General features: G+C 36.0%; 2 protein-coding genes across 2 annotated transcripts; one reads left to right on the top strand and one right to left on the bottom strand.

Moving 5' to 3' along the window:
* The first annotated feature begins 3,849 nt into the window (after positions 1 to 3,849).
* On the top strand, positions 3,850 to 17,931 carry LOC135078418 (uncharacterized). The gene is made up of 5 exons (XM_063972984.1): positions 3,850 to 4,089; positions 14,502 to 14,603; positions 15,141 to 15,320; positions 15,833 to 15,906; positions 16,710 to 17,931. The coding sequence occupies exons 2-5, from the start codon at positions 14,531 to 14,533 to the stop codon at positions 16,848 to 16,850; spliced, it is 468 nt and encodes a 155-aa protein (XP_063829054.1). The 5' UTR covers positions 3,850 to 4,089; positions 14,502 to 14,530; the 3' UTR covers positions 16,851 to 17,931.
* On the bottom strand, positions 10,953 to 14,247 carry LOC135078417 (uncharacterized). Its single transcript, XM_063972983.1, has 3 exons — positions 13,806 to 14,247; positions 13,355 to 13,616; positions 10,953 to 13,261 (listed from the first exon to the last, which is right to left on the bottom strand). Exons 1-3 carry the CDS (start codon positions 13,995 to 13,997, stop codon positions 12,012 to 12,014), a joined length of 1,704 nt encoding a protein of 567 aa, XP_063829053.1. The 5' UTR covers positions 13,998 to 14,247; the 3' UTR covers positions 10,953 to 12,011.
* Positions 17,932 to 18,799: the final 868 nt, after the last annotated feature.

Here is an 18,799-nt window from a genome sequence, read left to right as displayed (position 1 = left end):
AAATGTTAGTAATGTTTGACTGTACAAAGCTTTCTTGCCTCTAGTTTTGGTTCTAGCCTTAAAATTGGAACACTAAGCGGGCCAGCTTGGTTTTGCTAGAAAATTGATAGACTTATGAAGTATATTTTATGCTCGCATTCAAGGGTCATAGAGAAAATACCTAATCAATTGTAAAGTTAAGAAGATGAGAGCTATCACTAAGAAGGTCCTCATTAAAAGATTTTTTTGCTATGAACAGGGACATTTTCATTATTTTATACTTCTAAAAATATAACCCTCCTTCTGGCGCAGTCGGGAAAAATATCTGTGAAATTCAAACAATGTTGGTGATTTTATTGCCGTACAAGGCTTATTGAAAAAACATTGGGTATAGAGAAAATAGTCAAATAGTGATGCTCTCCTAATTTTTATCATATTCATCAATAGCTAATTAGCAAAATCAAGTATCGATAGCCTAAGTTTAACAGGGTGTGCAATATAATGTTTCTTTTACCCAAAAAGCGAGCGAGTAGAAGAGTTAGCGATTGTTAAATTAATAACAAACAGAGTCTTGACGAAGACATGACACGCCCTGCTCATTTTCCAGGCGAATTTAATAATAGCAGTAATACAAATCGATGTTGAAACTCCATGATTCCAGAATTCATACTCGATTTAACCGTGATTGTTCATCGTTTAGGCATTCGTGAACTCCGTGTTTTGGCTGAAGTTTGACGTGAATCCTCTGAGATTACAAACAAGTCTTTCGTAGTGGAAATAGATAGAGAAGGCTCTCTTCGATGTGAGATGAAAGCATGTAAGTACCTACTTAAACCTTTTTGTCAGCCGATAGTTGGGTCGGTTTTGAATGTGTATGAAGAATCGGCCGATACAAAATCGGTGTAAGTTTGGGGGAGGCCTTTGTCCAGCAGTGGACGTCTTTCGGCTGAAACGAACGAACGAACGAACTATGAGGTCTCAAAGTGCGCGTGGACGCACAGGGTGACACACGAACCAATCACAGAGCTCTATTCAACGCTGTGCGTTTGATTTGCTGCTTCACTTAAGTATCGTCTGTGAATACGAGCGTCAAAGTCTGTGCTGTGCGGCTAGGCGTCGTTCTTCGATTTAAAATGTGTTAGATAACTCAAGAAACTCAATTAAACCGCGAAAGCCGAGAAAGCTATGATAGGTAATTCTAACAAATTGGTTATACACCAAGCAAAATTCCATAACAACATTTACCACCCACATTGATAACATAGTAAGCAATTCAATCTAAAATCTTTTAACAATTAAAATTCCAAATCACGTAGGCGAGAGCAACGCGTAAACCGATAGCTCTCTCTGAATGTCAAAATGGCCAAATAAAAAAAAATAGGTACTTAGTGAAAAATCGAGTCGTGTGAAAAAAAACAAAAGAATATCGAACTTAGTCGTCTAGAAAAAAATAAGTTTATCGGTGGCCAGTGTCACTAAGGAGGGCTGTTGCGGCCGCCATTGTAAACGAACGATACTGTAGCTACCTTCACTATGGCAATTACAGAACAGACTGTACTGTAATAATAACCCGGGCGGTAATTCCCCAGGCTGCGTGGAACATGCTGGGAACGGTTGGAACTTGGAATTCCAACAAACGATGCACTTTCTGGAATTAGGACTGTATTCAGGGTGCGCGTTTGTAATTAGCCCACTCCTGTCCGATCTTTGTGTATCTGACAATACTAGTAACTACGTAGTTAAATAAATACAGGGTTAGTATCGAAAAGCTTTTAAAAGATCTAGTTACTCATTATTTTACTTATAAATATAGCATAAAATTGTTTATTGAAATTTCAAAATTTTAGCTTTTTACTACATCGCATCGTAACTCCAAAACGAATAGCTTTTAATTTGTATAATAGACCACTTCCAATCGGGATTATTTGTAATTTTAATGTAAGTCAAATATTTTAAAATTGTCAGTGCGGATTCCAAACTAAATATACACGTAATTAACGTTTCATACATATTTTAAGCCCGTTAATCATAAATTGCACTGTACCACTAGTCAAATTAGTAAATTGTTGTCTAGTTTGCTTAATTTGCGAACCTCGCTACCTAAACTTCCCCGCAAACTACGTATTATTCTATCATAAGCTTCCCGGCCGTTCTGTTCTGGCGGGAGTTAGTCCATTCCATATTACTGGGAATACACAGTATTAATATAGGTCTTACCTAGGTACAAACTTGCTGTAATTAAACCCCTGTATCCGAGAAAAGATTTATATTAGGTTCACAGTTTCGCGTATATTTGTTTACATTTTATTGGATGAAGAGCGTTATTCAAATATGGAATTTTGTCAAACAAAGATAAAATTACTTACATTTTTGCTGCAAAAATAGCACTTTATAAGGTGCACTTGATAAGCCATTGTTCGTAATTCACATTTAAATTATACATTATCTCACTATATTAATAAAAACACAAACACTGACATTGCTTTTTTGAAAGCTTTGTAAGTTTTCTTTCACCGACTGAAACTCACGCGTCACTGCATCGTCGGATTTTTTTTTAAATTTGGTTTTGTGCAGACAGTTGGCATATTGCCAATTTAAATAAATTAATATTATTTTAAAATTCGAACAATAACCTGGGTCTAAAGAATAAAATAATTATGGAATTTTATTAGAATGGTGGATTGCCTGTTCCTCTTTTGTCTTAAAATTCAATAAATATTGGTTTTACCATTTATACTGAAACTTCACGCGGGCTTCAAGAACTTGTAGTAATGTTGTACTATTTTATTGCATTTACCTACACTAATTGTGCACGTTTAATAACATAATAGTTAATTTTAATACATTTTATCATTACCTACACATTTTAATATTAATATTCAGTGAAAATATGAACTGACTTAATATTAAAACAAATAAAATCTTAATTAACTAAAACTACATTTATTCAAAATAAATGCGTGTTTGCAAAGAGGCGAGGATGCTGGCTGCATTTCTTCGCTATATCGCTGCTGCATTAATATTTTCTAAGAATTTCATTTATTTAATTTTTGTTTAATTCAATTAAATTAAGGCTGAGTTACACCATCTTACTTTAACTTTGACAAACGTCAAAAATTGACAAACTCCATACAAAAAACACCGGTTATCGTCATAGTTCAGTTACGGTCAAATTCAGGTGGTGCAACTCAGCCTAAAAAACTACCAATGATGACGAGTCAACAACCCATCTAGAAGATCTAGCCAGTACTTTCTTCTTCTTTTTTTGAATGGCAACGACTAGGGTTTTGAAAAACATGGCTGCTGGCGTATTCTTTTTTTAAACGTCATTCGAGGCAAAGGCAACATTTATAGATCCTGTTGTCAACGAACCTGCATTCTACCGGTCAAGCACAAGGCCGGCAAAACAAGCCGTAGCTGTTATCAAGAGGTGATAAGGTCGAAGATTGCGTGCACATTTTCGTCGATTATAGTTGAGATCGACAGAAGTCAAGTTGTGGAAACCGGTATTCTAGAGACAGGAAAACGTTTTTCGGTATCGATATTTTTAAAAAGTGTATGACAATACCTATGTATGGAAAAATCATAATTTTTTAGTCACGGATATGAAAATCCATAATCATGCTGCTGTTTGGAATCGATACTAGGTACCTAAACATTTAAAATAGGTCTTAAAAGTATGCACTGTAACCTGTTATCCTCAATTATTACGAATAATAATATGTAACGATCACTCAATAAGTAGATCTGTCATTAGAAAGTTAATTAATGACCTTACCCAATCTACATTTGAAATACAAAATTAAAACTAGTAAATCGATTAAAATACTATCGAGTGTTCGTGATACTCTACACGTAATAAAATTATTGGCTCGTTCTTAACAGTCGCGAATCATCTTTACCGTAGGGTAGATGCTTGGATAGCTAAATGATTAAATAATAATTATTAATAATAGTTATTAACAATATTCCAAGTGTTGTGCCAGAGACTTAACGTGTCCCACAGTGATATTTATTATTTGTGAAAAGTGACTTGGAAAACCAGAAGTTGGAAACTTTATTAGTGTATTTTATTATTAGCAATTAATTTTGCTGCAGAATATTATTTAGGTTTGTATATTTTATAATAATTATATAATAACTTATGTGTGTTATTTTATACAAGCACCGAACTAGACACTTAAATTAAAAAAAAATATAATTAAAACACAAAGGAATCGACCAAATACATACATATTATAGTTATACATAGATTTATATAGGCACAGTCAACCGCATGTCAGCTTACCATAAACCAAACCACCAAAAACTTTCAATAACTAGATTCTCGAAAAAAGTTAGTTGTGCACTTTTTCATAAAAATTAAATAAACCGATTTCTGTTATTATTTGTTATTGCTAGTAGAAGGTTCTTCGTTCGTTTCAGCCGAATGATGTCCACTGCTGGACAAAGGCCTCCGCCAAGGATTTTCACAAAAGAAGATTACAAGACAGTAGAACGTTCATAGTAAGAAAATTTAAGAAGGTCGCTCGTAAAATTAATCTTATTAACTTTTCTTAAGACAGGGCAATGTCTGTAGGGCTCGAGAGAGCTAGTTTTCAATAAATAACACCTAATAGAGTTTCTACTTACTTACCTCATCCATTTTGAGGAAGGAAACAAAATATGCAAATAATAGGTAAATCCATCGTCATGCATTAAGTTATATGGCGTCTTATCTTAGAAATATGTAGTTTATAATTTATAATAAACTCTACAATTTGAACTTACTTAAGTAATGTCTACCAAAGGGACACAAAAAAATGTGTTCTTTTAATAGCAATAAAAAATTCTCGGACAATTTAATAACAACCAATTAAACAAACGCAAACCATCCAAACAAGATACTAATAATTCAAATTTGAGGAAAACATACTTTGAAATCTTAAAACTTGTTTGGACTGTTTTCGAAGCTTTGTTCGTCTTTAAAATTATTCTAATTTAATATGTAATAAGTAGGTGCGATGTGGAAGTCATTGGGGGAGGCCTATGTTCAGCAGTGGACGTCCTGTGGCTGAAATGATGAAGTACTCGTATGTACAGACAACAGAAACACACATTTATTTTATTTTCAACCGACTTCAAAAAAGGAGGAGGTTCTCAATTCGACCCGTATGTTTTTTTTTTCTATGTTTGTTACGCGATAACTCCGCCAATTATGAACCGATTTGAACAAATCTTTTTTCGGCGTATAGGTAATACCTCAAGGGTGGTCCCATTTAAATTTAATAATAGAAAAAACAACCCCCATGGGTGGAAAATTGGGGATGAACTTTTTTATGACGCAATATCTCCGCCGATTATAAATCAATTTGAACGATAATTTTTTTGTTGAATAGGTATTATCAAAAGGGTGGTTTCATGCGAATTTGAAGAAAATATTTCACCCCCAAGGGTGGAAAATTGGGGATGAACTTTTTTATACGCAATATTTTTAATTTTTAGTTTTTTTTTGTGTTCACGCATTTGAAGTCGGTTTTATTTTTTTTAAAAGTTAATTATCATGTCAAACGTTTCATTAAAGTCAACACAAAGCTTTTCAAAATGAACGTTTTATGAAAATGTTTCATAATAATATGAAATTAATTAATAATTAGCCTTCAAAAGCTTCGACCGCAATGTTTCGGACAAAAGCCCCATAACGAAGTATAGAACAGAGACCATACGTTAATTATATTTATTTATTATTCATTATTGAGCAATTACATATTTGATCCAAATAGCGTCCTAAATCCTCTTTAGACACTGACAATCCTCATACAGACAACAAATACACATCTAGGTCTAGCGTTTAACTAAGTCAGTGTCTGAGGTATGGGAATGGCACGGGAGGGTGTTTCAGTAACCTCAAACGTCAGTAAAACCAGGCCTGTTCTTCACCGCGAGTTTACATCGAAAACAAAACACGCACGATGGCCCACCTACAGGATACTATTCGACAAGGCCTCACATACGAGCGAACATTGACTCACGCACGCGTATTCTTGTGTATGATGGAAGAAAATAAAGAAAATGTTGTACTAAATACTGTGCAGTATATAACTGCCTAAATAATAATAAAAACACAGAATGTACTTTTTTAAGTTGCCTCAAGACACTGAGAGGTAAATAAGTAGTTAATATTATTCATGATAATTCATGCTAAATCATGTATTTCCTCCGCCATTTTCCGCAGTTTGGCACCTCACGTCACATCATTTTACCGAAGTCAACCCTCGGCGCAGTGCCGATCACTGACGTTTGTCAACAAAATGGTGCTTGACTCTTGAGACAGGCTAAATTACACCATATTGTTAATGACATTGAGCATACATTTGTTTAAATACCTTCGCGAAGTAAAACTTCTGTACGTAGTACTTATTATTATTCTGTGGTAAAACTTCAGATGTGCTTCAGATTTGAGCCGGGTACTCATTAGCGAACTGTAACCGTAACCGTTGCATGTGATTGTAACCAAAAAACATAGCGTCTAGCGTGTACGTTCTTCGTAGGTTAGCGAACCACGTATACACTAGGTTTTTTGGTTACAGTGCATCCAACGGTTACCGTTAGGTACAGCTCGCCAATGAGTACCCGGCTTATGCTCTGTTACGTCATAATATGTCGGGTCCGTGGCCGAGTCCCCCAGTGTTCGACGCACCTGTGGTCGAAGCCCCTGATTTAAATAAATTTAATATCATATTTTTTTCGGCTTTTGCACTAAGTACAGTCAACGAAAACCATGCATGTTTGACGCTATTTAAAATGATGTATTTAACTGTTTGTTAAAAATACTTAAAACTTTTATAATTAAACTTTTATTTGTAGTTAGTTAAATGTAGAGAGAGTACAGTTATTTTAAAGTCTGATTGTTACAATTATTTTGATTAGGTAAGACGATTTACATGTTATTATAGGTAAATAAAACCTATCATATTTTTAGGTAGGTATCACTATGGTAAAATAATATTAAACAAGTCAAATCAGTTAAATATTTATTCGTTTATAAACGTTTTTGTGACTGACTGTACATTTGATTAAAAATTGCTTCTATCTGACCGGGGGAGTCGACCACGGGTGCGTCGAACACTGGGGGACTCGGCCACGGACCCAATATGTCAATGTCACCCAGCGTTGCCAGTTTTTTTTTTCGCCAAGTCGGGACTTTGGTACTTTTTGAGTGAAAATAGCGGGATTCTTCCGTCAAAAGCGGGACATAGTAAAAAAACGTATATAATCAAAGGTTTTCAAATATTTTTTTTATTATTTGACTTAAAATTACGTTTACGTGACAATAGATAGCAAAATTAGCCATAGAAAATGCATTTTAACAAAAAAAAAATATTTTAAATGAGATTTACTCTATCGTTTACTTCGTCTTTAAAAGAAAAAAATAACAAAAATTGAAATTAAAAAAGTTTTATTCTTTAGAATAATATGGCGTTTCAAACAATAGTCAGTGCCCCGATTACGCAAATTTTAACGTCTCCAATACAGACGCGCTTATACGATTGGTCAAAACAGCTGACGTCAACTGTTTTGACCAATCTGTATCGCAGAATCGAAGAAGCGCGTCTGTATTGGAGACGTTAAAAATTACCGTAATCGGGGCTCTGGTGAAGTGAGTGTCTCTCTCCGAAAAGCGGGACCAAGCCTGTCCCGCGCGGGACATTTAAATTTGATTAAAAAATCGGGACGTCCCGCCAAAATCGGGACGTCTGGCAACGCTGATTGTCACCCCTCCTGTGCCGTTTCCATACCTCAGGCGCTGATTGAGTTATGCGCTACATAAAAACACACCTCAATGATTTTTGGACCGTATCACGCAAACATTTTCGGAATACATTGAGGAAATCCGTAGTAGTTTGATGTACCGGTAATCGTACTTTCCGTGTCTATATCTTAATTTTATTCAAATTATGTAGCCAGATTGTGAACTATGAATAATTTGGAATATCTTAGACATAATTATATCTACTCGAAATAATACTATGTACTATGACAAGTAGGTATCTTTAGTAATTGTGTAGGTTTTAGAATCAAGAAACTTTTGATTTAGTTACACCTAGTCATATTAAATATACTAGCTTTTCCCCACGGCTTCACCCGCGTGAAATTTAGTTTGTCACAGATCGTCATAATTTATAGCCTATAAATATGTTATTCTGGGTTATAAACAATAATACTGTAAAGTTTCATCAAAATCCGTTTAGTAGTTTTTGCGTGAAAGAGTAACAAACATCCAGACATCCACACAAACTTTCGCATTTATAATATTAACCCTACACTGCATGATTTTTTTGTTTTTAGAAAAAAAAATCTTTTCAGGTAATATTTGTGGTCTAGAATACGGGAAGCACAGCTAAAATTTAAAAAACTAGTAGTTGAGGAGAAAATTGATTTTTTTATTTTGTTCCATATGTGGCACTGCATGCAATGACCTACCTAAATTAAAGCGTAATCAATACAGGGCATGTGTAGTAGTTATCAAGGACTACTCCCATTTATGAGGCTTATTAGGTAAATATTGGCGCAGCATTATAGAGGCCTTAGTAGCGCACATCTGCTCATCCACTGACAATGCTTCTCGTTTGGGTATAGCTTGACATTTTTTTAGGATTTCTATTAGATGTCTGAGTTATGGAGACGATCGTATCCTGCAGTGCCTGCTGGTGGCTGAGTTGTATTGTCATTGAAGTGTAGATATTGCTGAATTTTTCAAACTGGTTTACTTACTGACATGGTATTTCTTATCAATGGCAAATAATTACAAGAAATATTGCAAAGGAATTTCAACTTCTGGTTCTAGATCGCTTTTCCCTCAAAACTCAAGATTTGTTGGATGGTAAATTTTTTTTCCAGCTGATATTTTGCTTTATTCTTGCGACGGAAACAGCAGATGTAGGAGAAGCGTCTTTTGCAGCAGACGCGGAAGAAACAACTGTTGATTGACGTGTTCGTGAAGCCAACTGCATCACGAATCTGAATGTAGGGAACAGCAGGATCTAACCACTAGGATTTGGTATATTATGCTGCTGCATATTACCAGCATATGACCCTGATAATGGTGCAGCGAATTCATACCTGTTCAGTGAAAAAAATTGCTCTTCGTCATCCGTACTTATTGCTAAATGTTTCAGAAAGTTTGTTGAGGGTAGATCTAATTGAGGCAATGTCATCGTCACTTTCGGCCTGAGGAGTCTTGTTCATCTTCATTGCCTAATAGTATTGTCAAATAATTTTGGATTTGAGCGCTGGATGAGGTTTTCTTCGCCACTATGCAAAAATAATCAACATCATACCATTAGTACACATATCTAAAATTGTATCATCACTGCATGAAGTGACACATCGGGAACACACAGTAATTGTAAAAATTTAGTATCGAAACACGGCCAAATCAAAAAAATATACTTACATTTATTTAGATCACTGATATTTCGACATGAAAACAATTTATCCACTGTTGCATTCCATAAACAATGATTTTTATTAAATTTTCAAAATGAATACGCACGGCGCGTGGCTGACGTTCAAAATTTTCAATTAAATAACTGATTAAGCGAGATAGTGCTTCCATCTAATTTCAACTAATGCAATAAATTGATGCTATTGGTTGTTGTCATTTTATTTACGTAATGATAGATGCCGCTACTTGGCTCAAATCAGAAAAAGCATCAATTATATTGGTTGTCCCACATAAGGGACTGAATGCAGTGTAGGGTTAATAAGTAGGATTTCCCTGACACCCAAAGGATAGCTATGTTTATCTTCATACGCTAAACTATTTTTATTTTATAACCTCTTCGTTTTTCATCTACCTACAAAGTTGTAGACTTTGATACCAATATAACTTCGTTCTAGCATCGTTCTTTTGCCCTATGAAGGTATCTTTTCTTTAAACTTTTTGCTCCTACTCCTATAAATAGGAAATACGTCTTTTACTAAATTGCTACTCAATTATCAAGTACCAAGCGTCGCACATGCAACCAGTTGCGGTCATATATCTATACTAATATTATAAATGCGAACGTAACTCTGTCTGTCTGTCTCTCTTTCACGCCTAAACCACTGAACCGATTTTGATGAAATTTGGCATAGATATAGTTTGAGTCCCGGGAATGGACATTGGATAGTTTTTATCCCGGTTTTTGAAACAGGGACGCGCGCGATAAAGTTTTTCTATGACAGACAAAATTCCACGCGGGCGAAGCCGCGGGCCGAAAGCTAGTCTATTATAATTTGATATGTTTGATCAATATGTAGTTACTTATAAGGAAAATGTGTGATGTTTAATAAAATACCACAATCTTTTATAGAACTACCTATTCATAAATTCAAAGTACATACAAGTTAAGAAAATTCTTATGAAAAAAGGATACTATAAAGTAAACGATTTTTAAACAAGAGTGCGTGGATTTTACCTGCCTAGTTCGCACTTATTGCGTGTCATGTAAGCTATTTACTGTATTTTATTGAAAAAGAAGCTGATAAAGGTGACTGAGTATATTCCGCATCTTCTTCTCAGCACCAACCCATATGTTGAACCCGAAGTAGTGTTAGGACAAGCTATATTTGGAACGTGATTATGTGCCCTGGAAATGACCTATGTACTGAATAAACTATTTGAATTTGAATTTGTGCGTCATATGTGCATCTTATAACTATGTAATATGGCATACAAGTCATAACGATAAGCAAGGATTTAACCATTGAAGTTACAGCCCTGTCTTTTTGCTTACTCTACTTTGTATGCAATTTGCAGCATCTAAGCCTGGATAGAAAACATCCGAATTAAGCATGAATTTCTATAAATCACTACAATAGGCTATTTGACAACATTTAAAATATACCACAAATTGTGGTCATCCTATCAGCTAAATGCCTAAAAAGGCATATTTCACTATAAATGAAACAAAATTAAGTATATTGCTGTAAGTATATAGTGATTAGCTGTCAGTGCCACGACTGTGCAGCTTCAGCTGGGGGATGCAAGCATGCTGTAGCATTTTTAATGTGGGTCCATCGCCGTTCAGAAGAGCCTGCATGTACTTCAGTTGAATGCTACTGGAGAAAACCTACTCTGTCAAAAGTAGGTACAACGCTGAAATACATTACTGTACAGCAGTTGTCAAAAAAAGAAATCCCTCACCGACCAAGCATAACTTCAGTTTATGATGATTTTTTAGCAGAAGCCAATAAGAGAAACATTCACAACTGCGAGTTGCTCAAGCATCAGAAGAATTTTCTACATAGTGGTGTGATGCAATTTTCATTGCACTGTTTTATTATGAAACAGTCGCCAGATACTAAACAGGATGTAGATTTAGTAATAGAAAAGATGAGAGACACATTCAATAAAGCTGCCATAAGTGAAGTTGAAATGGCTACAAGGAAGCAGAACAAGAGCAGCTTGTGGTATGAAATGAGGTATGGCCGTATCACTGCTTCTAGGGCACATGAGGTGAGTGTATGCAAAACACCTGATGGCTCTTTAATTGCTTCCATAATGGGTGCAAAAATACCTGATTCAGCCGCAATGCGAAGAGGCAGAGATTTAGAGTCCTCTGTCCGAAAGACAGTGAGTAGCAAGTTAAAGAAGAAAATAACCACATGTGGGCTATTCATAACTGAAAACTACCCTATGATAGCAGCATCTCCTGACGGTATAACAAATGATGCCATTATAGAAATAAAATGCCCTACCAAGGCCAAAACCAAAGAAAGTTATTTAAAAAATGGCAATATTACAAAAAAATTCATGGCTCAGGTGCAACTGCAAATGTATGCAACTGGTTATAAGAAGTGCTTTTTTTGTGTTGCTGACAGCGAGTTCGAAGCAACAAAAAATGTTGACATTATTGTAGTGCCTTATGACAGTGCTTATATTAGCACTTTATTACCAAAATTAGTTACATTTTGGAAAAACAATGTCTATCCCATTTTGTATGTTAACACCAGTGTATGAGTAATGAAATAAAAAACAGTTCTGTATTTAATTTTTTATTATTTAACTATTTAATAAGAGAATCCTGCAAATTAATTAGAGCACATGCAATAATAATAACATGATCAAGCACACGAAGTATGTTGGTATTAATCACTGAATGTTGTTTTAGCATATGGAATTCCCTTACTCGTCTTATTACCCTTTCGATATGTATTCGCAAGCTAGCTATTATTTTAGTTTGTCGAACTTCTGATTTCGATAACTTTGTGCCAGCACTTACACTTGGTGGCCTTAATAGTTTCATACCCTTCTCATGAAGCATTTGTTCAAGATGCTTGAAACCTCTGTCAGCTAAGATGCAGGTTCCTGGTTGTAATCCATTTAGAAATTTACAGTTTTCTACTATCGTAACATCACTTGCTCTACCCCCAAACCCTTGAGAAACATAATTAACCAATCCATTAGGAGTGCAGGATATTAAATACTTCACAGTATTCCCCTTTTTGTATTCTGACCATGTCAGTGCTTGATGAAGAGCCTTAGATGGTTTTTGTATATCAATTTCTAGACAATCAATAATGCAACTGACATTATGATAGTTGTGTCTAAATGCAATAGGAAGATTACTTTTAATAATTTTTTTATCCAAGTTTACAATGAATGGTCTTAAAACACTACTTATTATTGGTATGTTTCCTACAAATAGTTTACTGGCATAAGATAATGATATTCCAAAATTATCCTCTAGTTCGGAAAATGTACTGTTTAATCTAATTTTTTTCAAGCATAGCAATATGTTTTCCACTTTTATATTTGTGTGCTTATGTATTAACTGAATTAGGAAATAACATTCTTTGGTTATACCAACATACATCAAAGGTTTCTTTTCAATCAAACGCATAGTATTTTTAAGGCATTGTAATTGTTCAATATTTTCATTGGTATCAGTCACATTACTATCGGAATCAGTAACCTTTGATGATGATGTAGGTATAAAAGGAGATGAATGACTACTTTCAAACAAAGAAATATCACTATCAGATTTTTCATCTTCAAGGCCAATATTTCTTTTAAATACTTTAACAGCTCCTGATTGTGATACTTGAAGACGGCATGATTCAGGCTTAAAAGGCGAGGTGAAACGAGATGTTGTAGAAACTTTAAATGGGGAGGTGGAAATACTTTTATTCTGACATATTGTTTGAACAGCTTTGCTCCTATAATGCCTTATCACTTTAGTTGATACTTGAACAGATTTTTCTAGAGTTATAATAGGATTGGTGATACTTTCTTTGTCTTGAGTTCTTGGTAATTCTGAAAAGACAACATCAAAAATTATTTATTTAATTTAAATATGAATAACATAAACATTTAAGTACTAATATGATAGCTGTGACAAATATATACCTTCAGGTTCAATCATTTGTGTCATAACTTCATCTTTTTGTAATCTTTCAGTTTCAGTAACACTTTGATTTTGAAGACATTCTGTAATAAGATCAGTTCTTTGCCTTTTAAGGAATACTTTTCGAGAAGATCCTTCACCGGACAGCCGTCTTTTGCGATCCTCTTGGCAATCAAATTTAGTTGGCACGGCTTCATCTGCTAAAAGTATCTTTTGACTAAAGCCCATTTTATACATGTTATAGTTCTTGGTGTCAGTTTCCATCTGCAAAACAAACAGTATTACTGACTAGCAAAATTAAGTTTCACACACAATACAATAGCCTTTAATAAGCCTTTACAAGACAACACACAAAACTGTAGAAGTTAGCACGACTTACAAGTTACAAGTAATGAAGTTTTATAACATTGCCTGAGTATATCTCGTATTAAAATCAAGAAAAAATTTACTTACATTAAAGTGATCTTCACACATAAACACATTTGTATGCGTTAACATGCAATTTGGGTCTCTTCTAGCTAATTGTAACCACATTTTCCGTCTCTTGGGATTCGTTGGTACAGAAACAAATACTTTGTTTGGATCCTTTATAGACGTATTTGTACAATGCGGCACTACACACCATTTATAAACCATTTTAACCATTAAATTTGAAGGAAATTAATAAAATTCTCTTCAGTGTTATTCCCACTGACGTATCTTTTTAGAGGTTAGAAATTTGTTTACTGGTGTGTGACGTCACACGAGTCAGAAACATCGTTTTTGGCGCGGTTTTGATAATTTAAACTTTCACACCGTTTTTTACTAATAATACAGTAAATCTGCCAGAAATATTAATGGAGTGTGCTTATAGTATATCATAGAATCATTTAAAACGATTTTCAAAATTTGTCAAATAGCCTATTCACAAATAACTCATTTGAACACTCAGCTTAGTGCGAGGGACTAATTTGCACAAATTAGTCCCTCGTACTAAGCTAAATAATTCTTGTGTTAACGAGTGGCATAGTCATATTATTTACTCTCCTCTAAAGCATTAATACTATTGCCCATTTTCGAAATTGCATCGGTTGTCAATTAGAATAAGTACGAGTATTATTGTTTGCGATTCCCGCCAAAACTTGACGTTCTTTTTTTTTTAATTTCCAGAGCACCATCGTACAAGGAAACAACGCAAGATGCCTCGGGGGCAACTGGTTCTACCCGCCTGCATGTTTGGCGCCTTTGTCATTTGGGCGACGGGGTCGACTGGTCAGTTTTGGATTTTATTGCATTCTCTGACGTATGCATGCTTAGCAAAATAGACGAATTTGTAGCATGTAATACGAGTAGATAACAAAATGGTACGACAAATAATTTACCTTTCGCGAAATAACAATGATAATACAATAAAGTAGGTAGGTACCTACTCCAATCGCAACATGAGAATCTGATTCATCTGTAATTCCGATCATCTGTATACATATCAAAATTTTCCTCGTACGGGGTAAAGTTATATTTGAAGTATTGGGGCACGTGTAAGTGCCATTAAAACAGAAAATAACTTAATATTATGATGTTTAAAAGTCATAAACTTTTGCACACATTTTGTAACAACTTATCGTAAGAACATGAAATCACGAATGCCTCTTAAAGCTCAATCAAGAGCCGTACCTATAGAAGATATTATAAATCACAAAAAGACATCAAAATAAAAGAAAGTGTCAAATAGATACGGACGGCAAGGAAACGGAGAAGACAGCTTTTAAAATAAAAGGCGGGTTGATTTAATTTTTTTTTTTATTTCAGGCCAGTTCATCCCAAATCTGAACAACGCGTGTTACGCCTGCCTGTGCCATGTCGCGACAATGTGCGACATGTCGAACGGATGCGTCGGTGGCTATTGCGGCCCTTACAACATCTCCAGGGTGTACTGGGTGGATGCTGGCATGGTGGTGCTGCCTGATGACGTTCCTGAAAGAAACCACGGTGAATTTAGCTGCTTTACTTACTATCAGATACTAATATTTTAAAGTTATAAATAAAATATAAAGGTGGAGTGGAGCACAGAAGTTTTTTGAATTACCAGTCAGATTTCATTATTTTCTTCCACTTCTCTTCTCCGCTCCGCACAACTCCGCTCCGCGCCGTTCCGCCGCCGCTGTCAAATTGACACTTCTCTGCTCCGCTCCACAGCTAGAAATAAATACGTCCCTAAGAGGAACCGTGAATATATTTATTTTGCTTACTAAAATAGCACATCGCTATGGTGTGCTTACATTCTAAGAACTTTTGTATACGGCGTCGCACAGGCGCCGCCGCGTACCATGATTTAATTTGACACGTAAATGTATATTATTGCTAAACAGCTAACTTAGTATATTTTACAAATACCTACTCATCTAAAATACTAAACTTATCGTCCTCATTGTAATGTAATTTTTTTAAAAATGCCATTACAAATCGTGGATTTTTTTTAATTAAACAATCTTTATTTTCAGCTTGGTCAGACTGCGCTCGGAGTTTTTCGTGTGCTAAGAGGATCATAGCAGGTTACCTCGAAAAATTTGGGAAAGTATGTACCTTGTTTTTAGATGTATTCAGCATACCTATTTCAAATTCAACAACAATCATTCTACGAAACGAAGCTTTATCATGATGAAAATAACAGATAGAGACTTTGTAGCGCTTTTACACGTCTCACCCAGAATCTAACCCTGAAACTGTCAATTAAGTGACTGATGCCCGTTTCCCAAATTTTTAAGTGACCCTTATGAAAACAAAATGCCTGTGTATGTGTTACCATAGGGGTCACTTAAAATTAGGGATTGATGGTGAAACCGGGCATGAGTTTCTTCCGCCACTTCTTCTCAGCACCAGCCCATATGTTGTCCCGAAGTGGTAGCTTAGGGCTAGCTATATTTGGGAAGTGTATAAGCGCCACATAGGCCTCCCTCAATGATATCCACATCGCCTGTTTGGTAGTGGCCTGTATCTCGCGTCTTCTTGCTCCATTATGAGGTCGTCGGTCCACCCTGCGAGTGGACGTCACACACTGCGATTTCTGGTACATGGCCTCTACTCCAAAACCTTGCTGCCCCATCGGCCGTCAGTTCTGCGTACTGCCTATTGCCACTTTAGCTTGCTAATCCGTCGTCGGAAACGTGGCCTCCCAGTATAGTCCTTAATGTTGTTATGGCGACGAACTTGGCGCAGGCGGCGGGAGCGGCGTGGTGCACAGCGGCGGCGCCCGGCGCATAGTGTGCGGGGTGTAGCAGCGCTCGTAAATAAGCTCAAAGTTACACAGCGTGCCCCCCCAATCAGGGAACCCCTTTAGATTCTAAACAAACTTTAGTTATACCAACGGTATTATTCCAGGACTGCAACGGCGATGGGGTGACCAACTGCTTCGACTACATGATGGTGAACGGCAACGGCGGATACGGCTGCCACGCGCCTCTCAACCGCTCCGCCAACGGTCGCCGGTGGCTCCAGCGGTTCGACCAGTGCCGGCTCTAGAACGTTCTAGAACGAAACTATAACTTATAAGTCTACTTGATCAGCAGTCAGCACCTACGTGGTATACCACCTACCATTATCACCTTCGAAGCAAATAGTAAGGTCGTTTGTTGGACGCTACCTTGGAGTGGGTCGCCAAACTTCTGCTAGTTGTAAGCATAGGGTAGGACTACTTTTTCATGAAAACTCCTTTATGCTAGGATATGAACGAGTGAACATTTATATTGAGAATTCAATGTTGCCAGGTAAAATTTGTATTTCTATAAGCTGGACCATTTTGTGTATGTAATGTTACTGGACAATATTACAGAAAATGTCACACGATAATGTAAATTGGAGTTACCTACGTAGAACCAATGTTTCTGCGAAATTTTGCTCAATTTCAAACAAATTTTGAAGCGTCGACCCATCGGAAAATACGCAAGTTTGTTAATTAATTCCTTAATTACTGCGTTGAATAATTATGGGACACACACAATTATATTTTATTCGGAGAAATATAATTTAATAAGAACGGAAATATTTTTTTTTCTTTCATTAACATAGTTCGAATGCAATACAGCAACAGCTCAATTTTGTTGCAAAATGACATCTACTTACAACTAGACAAGATGCCCTGGATGAACTGTTTAATAGATTAGTTTATATCAAGCTTAACTCGATAATTGCTTCAAGAAAAGTATCTTTTCGATAAGGATAACTATTTAACTTCGTATGTAATATCTTTAATATAGTCTTAATTACTTATTCAATTTCGTAATGTGACCACGAATACTTTATAACTGTTGCAATTAACAGGCACGAGTCATCAAACGATGATTTGTTTTTAATTAACATCTTTCTTCTGGTAATTAAAATTTTTGTTCTAAATATTGTATTTTTTATACATTTGCTCAATTTGAAGTGCAATTTTATATTAGTTTAGTTTTATTAGGAAGTTACTTGTATAATTCAACCTTTCCGATGGTCAATACAATACATCACACTGCGATGTCATGCTTCTTTCCTGACTATTTTTGCATGATCTATCTAGTTATTTATGAAAGTACTTTATAGGTCAGTAAATACATTTTTTATAATATTCGTTGTTTTATTTGAAACATGCAACTCAAATTCATAACCTTTTGGACGATGTGCTTAAATTCTACATGATTTAATAGGAAATTCTAGATTTAAGACCGGCAGCAAATCTGGCACTATGTAGCTCTAAAAGCCTAGCGAAAATGAAAATAACGATACGTTATACTGTATACTGAAGGTGATATTAACGATAAGTCATACTGTATATTATGTTTCAAGTGGCTTATTTCCACTGATTTCCACTCATGCGATCCTCGTTTTAAAAGTAAAAACCCAAACGACCTAACGAGCCGGTCCGCTACGACGCCACAAGTGCTACGCCGTAGCACTGTCCAACGAGGTCGAGACGAGACGGCTCCGCATGAATATTCAGACTTGCGAAAATATAATGAGCTGGCGCTCCGAGTGCATGGAAGATGTACCTACTACGATAACAAGTCTTTAATTATCTTTAATTATACGCATCCATCAAAAATTAGAGGTATTACTCGAAGCGCACCTATTTTGAGGCGCACCTACTGAAGCGTACCTAAACTGTTCCTCAAAGCGCACCTATGTTTACAAAGATTTTGAATTTTATGTTTACTAAGATGAATAAACGGTACCAGGGCAACATAACCGCGCCGCCACCGCGCTGCCGCCGCGCCTTCGCCGCGCCGCTACACTGATCATACGCACCGAGCAAAACCGCCGCCGCGGTTCACGCGGCGCGTATAAACAGTGCAAAGGCGCGGCGGCGGCGCGGTAGCGGCGTCGTATGCAGGAGCGCTAACATAGGTGCGCTTCGAGGAACAGTTTGGATGCGCTTTATAAGGTGCGCCTCAAAATGGGTGCGCTTCGAGAAATACCTCCAAAATTACAGTCGTAGT

Source organism: Ostrinia nubilalis, chromosome 15, assembly GCF_963855985.1.
Source record: "Ostrinia nubilalis chromosome 15, ilOstNubi1.1, whole genome shotgun sequence".
In the NCBI taxonomy this organism is placed as follows: domain Eukaryota; kingdom Metazoa; phylum Arthropoda; class Insecta; order Lepidoptera; family Crambidae; genus Ostrinia; species Ostrinia nubilalis.
The sequence above is the reverse complement of the archived record's forward strand: the minus strand, read 5'-3'. Positions and strand labels throughout refer to the sequence as shown.